Source organism: Artibeus jamaicensis, unplaced genomic scaffold (assembly GCF_021234435.1).
Source record: "Artibeus jamaicensis isolate MK-2021 breed Jamaican fruit bat unplaced genomic scaffold, CSHL_Jam_final contig_387, whole genome shotgun sequence".
Taxonomy (NCBI): domain Eukaryota; kingdom Metazoa; phylum Chordata; class Mammalia; order Chiroptera; family Phyllostomidae; genus Artibeus; species Artibeus jamaicensis.
Genome location: NW_026521812.1, coordinates 30,271,187 through 30,283,541, shown reverse-complemented (window position 1 = coordinate 30,283,541; position 12,355 = coordinate 30,271,187). Strand labels below are relative to the sequence as shown.

General features: G+C 44.9%; 1 protein-coding gene across 2 annotated transcripts in view; it reads right to left on the bottom strand.

Moving 5' to 3' along the window:
• The window catches only part of FAXC (failed axon connections homolog, metaxin like GST domain containing), a 68,907-nt gene extending 56,940 nt beyond the window's left edge, over positions 1-11,967 (bottom strand). The window contains exons 1-3 of one of the 2 annotated variants that reach the window (XM_037145482.2): positions 11,827-11,967; positions 11,230-11,351; positions 5,864-5,999 (exon numbers count right to left, since the gene is read on the bottom strand). In XM_037145482.2, the coding sequence (XP_037001377.2) occupies positions 5,864-5,999; positions 11,230-11,336 (243 nt within the window). In that variant the 5' untranslated portion in view covers positions 11,337-11,351; positions 11,827-11,967. Of the gene's footprint in view, positions 1-5,863; positions 6,000-11,229 lie in introns of both variants that reach the window. The other variant, XM_037145481.2, reaches the window with a different exon arrangement.
• Between the last annotated feature and the right edge of the window lie 388 nt (positions 11,968-12,355).

Sequence of the window (12,355 nt, the reverse complement as noted above, 5' to 3'; positions counted from 1 at the left end):
TCACCATCACCATTCTGAGATGCAGAACTTGAGACCTTAAAAGAAATCCCAAAGTCTTAGCATTCTGATTTACTACACAGTCATGCTGCCCCCAAATTTTCAGCTAAATTCATATCTCTTATATTCCCTGCACCCCTGAAACCATCTTCAAAAGTCTCCCACTGGCTGAATTTGAAACTTTGAGAAACTTTTTGGGCTATAACACACTGAAAAAAAACTCCATGCACCCACTATTATGTTATATATTATAATTTATAATATGGGTGATGGTTTTATAGAAGCAGGTCTTTATTTTTTGGAGATGCAAACTGAAATGGTGAAGAATGAAGTGTCATGATTTCTGCCATCTACTTTCAACTGGTTTGGGCAATTTAAGAAATTGCCCAAAAAGGTATACACAAAGAGAAATAAAGCAGAGAAATCAACACATTAACAACAGTTGAATCTAGGCAAAGGGCATATGGGTGTTCACTCTCCTATTCTTTCAACTTGTCTGTAGCTTAGAATTTTTTTTAAGAGATCAGAGAAAAAAAAGGCAAGATCAGCAAATAAATGGAACATCAAAAGTTAAAACTGAGAACCAGAGTAGAGTTTCAAAGAAGCCACTGTCTTTCTCTTTTCCTCTCTTATTTAAAAAGAATTGTTCTGTGAAATACATGCTTTTTATACAACCATCTATTGCAAATGATGCGGGTGTCATCAGGCATGCCTAGAGAAGTGAGTGGGAGGATGGTCCAAACTATCAGTGACAGTAATCACGAGCTAGTAGATATCAGGTAATTTTCACTTTCCACTTCTACTTTTTTCTGTTGTTTGAAATTCTGATAAGAACCATATGTCAAATATATATAATCAGGAAAAAATACTAAAGTATTTTTATAAAGCTATTTTTGTTTTTTTAAAAAATTAACCAGCCTTGGCTAGGTAGCTCAGTTGGTTAGCGTGTTATCCCAATACGCCAAGGCTGCAGACCCCATCACTGGTCAGGGCACGCAGCAGAACCAGACAATGAATGCATAAATGAGTGGAACGACAAACTGATGTTTCTCTCCCTCTCCTCCTCTTCCCCCTCCCACCCTCCCTTCCTCTCTCTCTGAAATCAATAAATGAGAAAAATTTTTAAATAATTAATTTTTAAAAAAAAATCAGCCATATCTGCAGGGCCTCTCTGTGCATGTTTTACAACTTCCTATAAATCTGAAATGATTACAAAATGAAAAGTTTTAAAAAGTAACCTACTAATATTTATATCCAGATTTTAAAAGATAATAATGATGACCAATACATCAGGCTTTTAAAAAAAGCCTTGTGAGTGCCTATTAATGGTTATTAAATATTTATTCTAGTCTTATTTAAGTTAAAAATATAAAAGCTTCAAACATTAAGTTGTGCTTTTAGAAATACAACCTTTTAATCTTTTTTTAAAAGGCACAGAACGCAGAAGGGGCAGAGGATGGGGTACCCTGGGAATACGACGAACCTCTCCACTGACCATCGGAGAAGTTAGCACTTTCCGCCACCACATCCCAGGCATCTCTGGAGGGAACCAACCCCCTCCTCACAGCAGGTGGGGCTCAAGGCCCTCAGGCAGGCATGGAGCTTCCCCTTTAAACCACAGAACCACTTTCCTCTTACGTGGAATCTCTGGCCTGTGCTGAACGCTCCCTGCATTTATTTTCCACAGAGACCTCACAGAATAAAAAAACGTCCCCATACCACCCTTTTAAAAATAATATACTCAACAAAAAATAGTAATTTTAGAAGGGGTAAGTGTTCCCTTTTCTCTGTATTACCTCCAGGCTTCACGGTGAGGCATGTGCCCTGCAGCTCCAGTTATACTAACTAAAAAGCAGCTCTTCCAAAACATGAACAAAGGCAGTTGGTTAGGCTGCTGGTAAGGACGGGCCAGTGGCAATCAGCACTCGATGGCCAGAAAGCAAGACTGGAACGGTCGGAACAAACAGCAGGATCGTTTCATGGGGGTGGAGGTAAAAGCAGCCTGAAACCTGAAGCACAAAATTCAGGTGTAGGAGCGTAACTGTCCCAAAGCTATTACGGCTGCAGGGAGCAACCCAGCCTAGAGTGAGAGTGAGCAGACAGGCAGCTCCTGGACCGCAGTCCCCTCCGGTCTGTGCCCCTTGGTGACACTCATCTTTGATGCCGACCGTCAACACCAAGCTGAACAGCGATCTTTCAAATCTGATCCACTGCACTGAGATAAGTCAAGCCCCGTTTGTTTTTATCGCTGTTTTCTCCTCCATCACTGGCTGAGAAAGTCCTGAATAATCTTCTCCTTGCTTTTCTGTCCAGACTCACACTTGTACTTGAGTTTCCAGGCACAAAGACCCTGTGCCCTCCCAGACCCCGCAACCTCCAGACTCCTCCACCATATTCCCACAGGACTCCATAATGGCACTTTCCAAGCGGAGAGCATGACATTCGTCTTGTCCCAATGCTGCCTTAGCAGGGTCGCTGCTGACCCCACGCCCTCTTCTGTGGAGGAACTGGCTCAGAAAGCACAGGCTACAGGGTGTCAGGAGTTGGGGGGTGTGGGGGGTGGGATATTATCACAGCAGTCAAATGCTTGGCTGGGTCTGGAAGCTCTCCCTCTCCAAATTCCCTGCTGGTCAGCTTCCATCCAAGGACACCGCCTTCTCTCAATGCTGCTACTTTGTAAGAGCTTGAAGGTGAGTCCCTGGTCAGTGGGAGTCATTTGGACAAGAGGCAGCAAACAGGAGAGACCACACTGCCTTGGAATGCCGGGGGCTCACCTCCTTCCCTTTTTTCACTCCCTCTGAGGTACACAACCTGTGACCAGAGAGCTGGGTAGAAATTCCCAGGCGGGCAAGCTGACATTTCTGGTGAAAAGAGACCTCAAATAACTAGATACCAGAAGTGTATGACCACTGTAACAGAAGGGCAACAGACTGGATATCTACAACATGAAGCCGAGTTATTGGGAGAGACTAAACAATTTTAATTAGTATTGTAAATATCCTCTAAGAAATAATGGAAGAGATTAACAGCACAAACCAAGGAGAAATATTACGAGGAAAATATAAAAGTTGAACACAACAGATGAGAGAAACAGCATGGTGGATATACAAAGAGAACAGAGCCACAGAAGCTCAGAGAGATGTAGCCTCCCAGAAGGAAGAAGAAAAGAATGAAGGGTTACATTCAGAGATGCAGGAAATAAAAGCAGAGCCTTCACTATCAGGGAAATACAGAGAGAAGGGAAAACAAATATCAAAGAAAAGAATTACAAAGATTAAAGATTTCAAACTAACAGAGTTTATAAAGAACCACACAAGGTACATAAAGACCCACACCAAGGCACATTCTAGTGAAATTTAAGAATGTCAAAATTAAATGCAATTTCTAAAAGCTTCCAGAGAAAAAAGGAAGAAAAAGAATCAGATTAACATCAGATTTTTCAATAGCAATATGGATGCAAAAAGGCAATGGAGGTATATTGTTAAATTTTATACTAAAATGAAAATATAATTTTTAAATCACTGAAAGAACTTTGAACACAGAATCATCAAGTGTGAGGGTGTAGCAAAGATGCTCTCAGGCATGCAAAGCTGCTGATAGTTTGCCACTTAAGGCTCCCTCTGAAAATGGTCGTCATGGAAACACTCCCATAGAAAAGATAAACAGATCCTGTAGGATCAGACATATGGGAAATGCGGCTAGTCAAATAACTTAGCAAAGCCTTGTTGACTGAAAGAGGATTGAGAGGGAGAGAGAGAGCAAGAGCATGTTTTCAAAACTCCAGAAGTAAAATATTACATACCAGCAATGCAAATGGGATGAGGGTCAGGAAGAAAGGGATGCAAGCAAGGTTCACATGAACCTGCTAACATACTTGTACCATGAGAGGGAGAACACAAAATGGGATACATTTAAGAAATAAATATCAGTAAATGAGTGGCTCAAAAAACTATGGTACCTTTACACAATGGAATTCTATGCAGGAGAAAGAAAGAAGGAGCTACTACCCTTTGCAACAATATGAATGGAACTGGAAAGCATTATGCTAAGCGAAATAAGCCAGACGGTGAAAGACAAAACCATATGATCTCACCTTTAACAGGAACCTAATTAACAAAACAATCAAGCAAAATATAACCAAAGACAATGAAATAGAGAACAGGCTGACAGTGACCAGAGAGGAGAGGGGAGGGAATTTCAGGAAAAAAGAAGAAGGGTTTACAGGAACAAGTATAAAGGACACATGGACAAAAACAAGGGGGGGAGTGGAAATGGGAGGGAGGTGGGGAGGGCTGAGGGGGGTGGGCTGGGGTGGGAGAAAACTGTACTTGAACAACAATTAAAATTTAAAAATAAATAAATAGACATAAATAAACACACATTGGGGTCTTAAGCACAAACACGATAACAATAAAAGTAGAATCTGTTTAAAATGACAGAAAACAATTTATCTATCACTGGAAAGCAGGAAATGAGAAATATTAAGAACAAAGTAATAGTAAGGAGAAAAGTATTAAATAAGATGCTAAAATAAGTCCTAACACCAGTTCAGATTGAATATAAGTAATACATCGCATACAACAAAAGACAAATACACATGTAAGAAAGAAAGAGAGAAAGAAAGAAAGGGAAAAAAGAAAGGAAGGAAGAAAGGAGGAAAAAAAGGAAGAAACAAGGAGAAAGATACCTCAAGCAAATAGGAGTCAGAAGAAAGCTCAAGAATCATTTTCAATAACTGATAATATAGAATTCAAGGATAAAAAAGTCATAAGGGACAGAGATGGGTGACATATACTAGATAAAGAGACGAAACAGTAAAAGATGTGATCTTTCATATCATATAAACCTAACAGTATAACTTCAAATACATAAACACTCTTAAAGAAAGAACTAACAGAATGACAGAAAAAAGAGATAAACAAATACACTTGAATATTTTAACCCATTCCTTTTGGAAACTGCTAGAACAGGCAAACAAAAAATAAGCAGAGCTATAGAAGGTCTAAACAATACACTAAATATGCTTGTGCAAGGACACAGAGAGAGCTATACACGCACACTGAGAATACACAAGTACTCTTTACATTTATAAAACATAGCCACACACTAGGCTAAAGCGTCAGTAAATTCCAAGGAATCAATATCACAAAGACTACCTAGTCTGATCATAGAATTAAAAAACAATAACAAAAGTAAAAACTTTTAACACATCGCATTTAGCTACAACTTGGGTGAAAAAGAAAAACATAAGAGAATTCTTAAAAATACATAGAAATGAATGACAATGAAAATACAAATCCATCAAATTGTGAGACACAGCTCAAGCACTACCCGGGGAGAAGTGTCTGCCCTGTCCCCTCCTCTGTTCCCTCTCTAATGCTGAACTGAGCTGGTGTTTCCCTGAAAGTCACCCACACCAAACAGGGAACACTGTAGGGAAGCTCTCACAAAACCCGCACACATCTCCCAGGTGGCGTGTGGGCGCTCTGCCCCCAGGGTTCACAGGAGACAAAACACAGTGCAGTCAATAAATAGAAACCTAAGGGGTAAAACCATGTCAAGCAATGGTGCATCCACCTGGGTTAAAGCTGCCCAGCGAGCCTACCTAAACTCTTAACCGAATTACACTCTATGTCAGAAAAAAAATAACATGGCCCTGAACCCTACAAATTTCATAGCCCTTCTGATCCCACGTTACATTGAACATAAAAGTCACCAGCTCCTGCCGTCAAGGACTGGGCACTGGTGCTTTCATCCATGCCCCTCTAGCACCAAGTGCCAGCCCCACCGCCACCACGGGAGATTGGGTAATGCCCTCTAATCAACATCGCTGTCAGGACAATAAAACATATTTGCACACAAGTACCTGATAGGGTAAGTCAGCCATCCTTAAATAAGTTTCCATTTTCAAACAGAAAGGAGATAAACTGGGAACACCATTGTTAGGTCTTGCAAACTGATGCAAAATAATAGCATCTTTGGAGTCAATCTCTTGCTGTTTCCTGTTAAAACCAGAACAGAAATAAAGAACAATCCACATGTTATACATTTTAGTTCCTTTAGTTCCTCAACCTTGAGGATCTGGGCTGTAGCTCCTCAATGAACAAGCAGATCTGTTTGTCACGGGGCTCACCTCACACAGAAGCACTCAGAAAGTGGGAGCTTGTTTGAGACACAAAAGGACCTTAGAAACTCTGTTATTACCATGACCCCCAAATCTCAGAAAAGTAACTACATATCAACCTCCATCTGGTACCGATGGACAGGAAGCGTGCTCTCGGGTATATGTCCCCTTCTCCCCCTTACTGGCTAAGTCTACCTGCCAGGGACAAGTTGGGTGGATAAAAATGATATTCTGGGCTTATTATGTGTCAGGCATTGTTCTGAGGGCTTCACAGGTATTATCTCACTTAACCTTCACAATAAGCTTCTGAGGGAGGTGCTATTGTTATCCATGTTTGATAGATGAGGAAACTGAGGCACAGAGGATTAACTTGCCCAAAGTCACATTACTAATGAACGGCAGAACCCAGACTAAATGAGGTAGTCAGAGCCTATGTTCTTGACCACTAGACTGCACCGCGAAACAGTCTATTCATCCCCAGAACCCTGAAGTAACAGTGCTGCTTTATCTGCCGTGACCCAAGTCTTCAGGGGATCTGAGACGCAGCGTACACTGGTCCCTCTCAAACGCTCCGTGCCTTCCCCTGGCTTTTCACCTGTGGTGCCCAGGAACCTGGCTTCCGGGCTGTCCCATCCTTCACCCTCACACAGTCCCTACCTGTACCACACAGCGTTTATCTGAGTGCCCCTACCTTTTCCCCTTCTTCTGTCTCAGCCACACACACTGCTATTTTGGGTGGGGAGGACTCCCTGGTGCAAGTTTTCAATAGCCATCAGGAAGCAAATACTGGATACTGGATTCCACGCCTGGACACTTGAGGTCAAGTCCAACTCCTGCTTCCTACTGGCCATGTTACCCTCAACCTCTTCTCTTCCCTCACAGGGAAAGTGAGAACTGTACCTATTCTGTACCGATTATTATCCTGAAAATTAAGTAAGTTAATATCTGTAAACATTTGGGGAGTGATCAAGCATTAGGTAAGGAAGGTGGGCTTTATTCTTATTCAAAGAGATATGCTCTTATTCCCTCATGCTGCAAAATCTCGTCATCCCACACAGCTCCACTCGCGCAGCACGGGAACCTTCTGTAATTTCCTTCCTTCACTCCACCCAACCACTTCCCACCCTTCTCCTTGGCCTTCTCTGAGACTCTGCTTCCCTCATGCTGCTCCTAGTCTAGTCCCTCAAGAGCTTCTCTCTAGGCAAGCAAAGATGAGCTCTTCGTACCATCATCACACAGATGCTCACACACCACAGCATCTCCCCTCAATATAACAAAACTCTCTTGGAGACGTCTACCACTCAAGTGCCCATGCCACTTCAGGAGGGAAGAATGGCTCATTTGGAAAATATTGGTCAAAAGAATAAGAATATTTACTGCTTTCTGGCAATACTTGCTATGAAACAAAGGTTTTCATTTAGATGACATATTTGGAAGGTCAAATACTAACATTAAGAAGCTGTTTAGACTTTGTTCCTAGAAAGTACAAATTGCAGATTTGACAACTAACTGATCTTGTCCAGTTAAATAATTGAAGTCATGGAGTAGTATTTTCATGTAAATTAGCTGGGCAAAATTTTAAGAACTGAAAGGTTAGGAGATAAATACAAAATTCCCTGAGCCACTGGCCAGAACAATCTCATTCTATTGGTTAACTTGGGCCATGCCATAAGAATGGATTCTATGTGACAAGTGTGTATGCCAATGAGTTTGTATACATGCATATTAAGTGATTTCAGTAGCACTATAGAGTGGGTATTGTTATAGTTCAAAATTGTATATTTTAAGTATATACTATACTTACATTTTATAGTAGACAGGGAAACTGAAGCTCAGAGACATTAATAACTTGTTCAAGGAATATCAACTTAAGATCAAATTATTAATAGCTCCAGTCCCCCCATTCTTAAGCACTTCAACTACACCAAAATGGACCATTCCTCAGTTTTATTAGCCAGTTTGACTCAGACCACTCAAGCCCAGAACTTTCTAATGCAAGTCTATAGTCACTAATACCCAACTTTTACTGTGTGCTCACTGTATGTCAAACGGTGTGCTAAGCCCTTCACATGTGTTAACTCATTCCGTCAACTCCATGAGGAAGGCTACTGTTACCATCCCTACTTTACAAATGAGAGAACCCGGCAGCCACGACGGTTACCTCCAACCCAGGCTCACATGATTGATTAAAAGCAGAGTGAATTTAAATTCAGTCTGGCCCCAGAGCCCTGCCTCCACACACCAGGAGCCTCTCTCCAACTTAGGGTCAGAGAAACAGGTGACCCATTTCCTGGACAGCTGTGTTTTATAAAGTGACCTTATGAGAACTGTGTAAGAGAACAGGGCAGTGAGAACGGCCCCTACTCCTGTGGCGAAAGACATCACAGGTGACCGTGCCTGTGTCCGGCTGAGGGGCTGGTTGTGGAGATCAAGTGACCCCGCTCTGATTCCCTAAGTTTTCTAGCGCAGGCTGAGCCCATGTACCTTAAATGCAAATGAGATACCAGTAAAAAGTCATTAATTTAGTCATTCAACTTACAAATCATACATTTCCAAATGCCAAACTGAATTGAAGACAGATGCTAGTCTACCTCCACTCAAGGAGAAAAAACATGGGGTTGGAACTACATTTGTTTAAAAATATTGTGGTGGGGAAAACATGAATAAAATCTCAAATACCTACTTTGGTTCTACTCATTAATGTAACTACAAATACCTCTCATCTGTCAACCTCACCCTCCACTCTGGAGACCTGACCATAGGTTAAGGTTAAGTCCACACAGAAGCAAACCGAAGGAGGGTGGTGGAGTCTAGGCAATTGCCGATGAACTTAGAGCAGCCAGTTTGAAGTGTATTGTCCATTTTGCATATTTTGCATTGTTTTGTGTTTTCCCTAAACGACACAGAAAACTGCTGATTTCACCCTAAGTGGAGGTTTCTAACACGCAACCTCTGACCATCAGTCCCCAGCCTCAGTTTCCCCCCTATCCCTCCATGCCCCTAAAGGCTGTCAGAAACTCAGGTCCTTACCACGGGCCTATCTTCGCCAAGCGATGCCCCAGTTCTCTATATTTCTCTTCCTCTCCCCACATCAAAACCTCTTTCAGGACTGACAGTCTCTAGGACCCAGTGGTGGAAAAGTTCGAGCTCAGCAGACGCGCATTCCCAGACCTGAATCTGGATCCTACTACTCTTACTGTGTGTGACCTTGGGCAAATTGCTTAACCATCCTGGGCCGCACTTTCCTTACCTATAAAGTGGGGATCAAGCACCCAAAGCTAGTTGTAACAAATAAATGCAATCACCCAAGTAAAGCACTGCTCCGCAGAAGCCCTGCTAAGGGCTGGAAAATGGGCAGGCACTTTTATTACTTACATTGTAACAGGATTTTAAGCATTTGTCAAGAAACAAAAGTGAATAAACCAAGGATTAAAAACACCTCAACTAATTAAGTATCCAAGCAGACCCCTAAGTAGGGAAGGACACTTGTGGGTGGACAGGCCTCTTCTGTGTCCAGCGACCACACCTACCAGGGCGTGGCCTGCTCCCGGGTGAGCCCTGAGCTCCTTTCTATTTCCGCAAGGTCATTTAAGCAAGGTTTAGACTCAGTCCTGTGAAGCCGTGCCCTCACTCCCTCCACAAAGTGGACAACTGGTGAGAAGCCACATGGTTTGGGATCCTGAAACGTCTTTGGGCTAGAATGTAGTTGAGAAACAACAGGGTTACCTTTTAAATTACTGCACACATGCTTTGGGTTTTCATATAGCTTAAAACCTAACTTGAAATGGTTTTAACAGGAGCAAAAGCAAAATAATCTAGAGAGATAATTTCCCTTAAAAATTTTTTTATTTGGTTCACCTAGATTCAAGGCACTGGGCTAGGTGAGAGCAGTCAATGTGTATGACAAAAATAAAAGTTCCCAATTACGACTAAATAATATGAAAGCCAATACATTTTTCCAGACCGACACGATTCCCCACCCTCTGAGACTAGAAATATTCAGGCCACCTCAGTTAGGCTGTCCCAGGGCCCTCCTGGAATGCCTGCAGGCCTGTGAAAGGTCACTGTCACTGCCTTTGTTTACAGCCTACTGTTTCAGACTCCCACTAAAAAAGAGCAATGTGGACCCATTTCTCAGTATTTACAAAATACTGGCCAACAGGGACAGAAAATTGCTCACCTCGTCATTTCCCAGTAACAGAGGGTTCAAACGCACAGAAATTTTAATGGCAAATTAACGTAGCAATTAGCCAAACGACCGTCTCAGCAGCCTATGGCATTATCCTGCTCAAACAAAGATCTCACGACCAGCAGGAAGCATCAACAGCGGGGCCTCCATTTTCTGGTCTTTCCAAGTCAATCCCGTAAACATTCTGCGGCAGGCAGCCCATGCAACTGTTTATGGCCCTGGATGACTCCCGAGTTGTCAAAGGGGCCCATGTGCTCGGATCTCCCCTGGCTCACACAAACCATGGCATCTACACCTGAAGATGGTGCTTAGTTTTAAATACCAGATTAGCAGAGAGCCAGGTTAAGCCTGCATCCCAACAGCACACTGCACACCGCCACACCTGGCCATGCATCCTTAACAGGGACGCAGAGGTCTCTCTGGACCTTGGGCAATTTCAGTTTTTTGATGATCTTAATATTTGGGGAGGGATAGTGGAGAACTAACCTTTAAGTAAAAGATAAGGTTAGTGGTTAATGTTCCAGCGTTATTATCTATAAACGAATAAGGGATTTCAGAAAAGTGTAACTTAGTATTTCTACAGGGCCTAATTCTATTGTTGCAAAAACATTGCACTTAGCCTCTTCCTAAGGGCATTTCGTATTAGACTATTTTGCTCCACAGCCCAGAGTCTTTTTGCGTGCAGCACCGAAAGATTGGGAGACAAATGTTTTTCCCTCCCAATACCGGTTTAATTCTCCTGTCAACTCTAAACTGCCCTTCACGACCAGGTGCCCATGGAATGCCTCTGGGGAAAGGTAAGTACAGGCCTCTGAGCATTTCGGCCGCGTGAGGGGCTGGCACGCCCCCCACTCACCTTGGGCCAGCCCTGCCCAAGTGCCCCTCGGGAGCCCCTATGCGGGGCCCTCTCTCGGCTCACCTAATGACCAGGAGTTCGTGGAGCAGATACGCAGCCGCGGCCAGCAAAGCTCCCCCGGTCAAGTAAAGTGTTTTCTTCCACCAGGGATCGGAGCCCAGCCCTGCCATGATCCCACCGTAATCCTGCAAAGGGAAAGCGATGATGTCCCCATAAAAGGAGTAGGGCTCCTCGGACCCGGCCCACCAGCCGAAGAAGGAGACGCTCTGGTTCCAGCTCAGATCCACCACGCACGGCCTGGACGAGGCAAAGCCAACCCCCCAGTGCATGCTGCGCGGCTGGCTGCGGGCGCCCCTCCCAGGGCCGGCGACCGCATGAACGGGGGCCCGCGCGGCCCGGCGCGGGCTCAGCTGCGCGCTCCGAGGGGCGGCGCGGGCGGCGGCGACCGAGGCGGTGGCGGCAAAGGAGGAGTTGAAAGCGCTCGGGCCACGGTTGGCGGACCTGACCGGCGGGACCCCAGGGTCCAGGGCGGCAGGGGCGGCCGCGGGGTTCCCCCGCAGCGGCCTCTCCGCGCCTCTCTTTGTGTCGGCGCCTGGACAAGGCCGCGTGATGTCATTGCTCCCCGAGGCAGGGAAACAGAGGCGGGATAAAGTCACCTACCCCGCGCCCTGCCCCCGCCCTGCATCGCCGCGGTCCGGCGGCCTCCGCCCGGGCCGGAGCTGCAGGGCCGGGGCGCGCGGGGCGGGCTCCGCGCCTCCAGGCGGCACGCCCGGGAAAAGGGTGAGGACGCGGCTGCAACAGCGGCTCCGACGAACGCAGGCTGCAGTCGGGGCCCGGATCTCCGTCCACCCACCCCGCGGCCCGCCCTCCGCCTACGCTCCAGCCCCTCCCGCAAGCCGAGCGCGGGGAGCGCGCAGGACTCACCTGGGGCCGCGCGAGGCTGCGGGCAGGAAACGGCACCCCGCGGGGCTGGCTACCAGGACCCGGACCAAGGTCGGGAATTAGAGTCTTCTGGCCATTATCAGAGCGCTGTTTTTTGCATGAACTTGTAAAAATACTCTCGTTACATTACACAATTATTTAGGTCCTGGCCACGTGCTCATGGAAAGATATCTGCCGTAACAAACAGCAAAAATGCACTCTGGGCAGATTTTTCCTTCTGACAGACCGAGCTTCAAGCCTTTCCTCT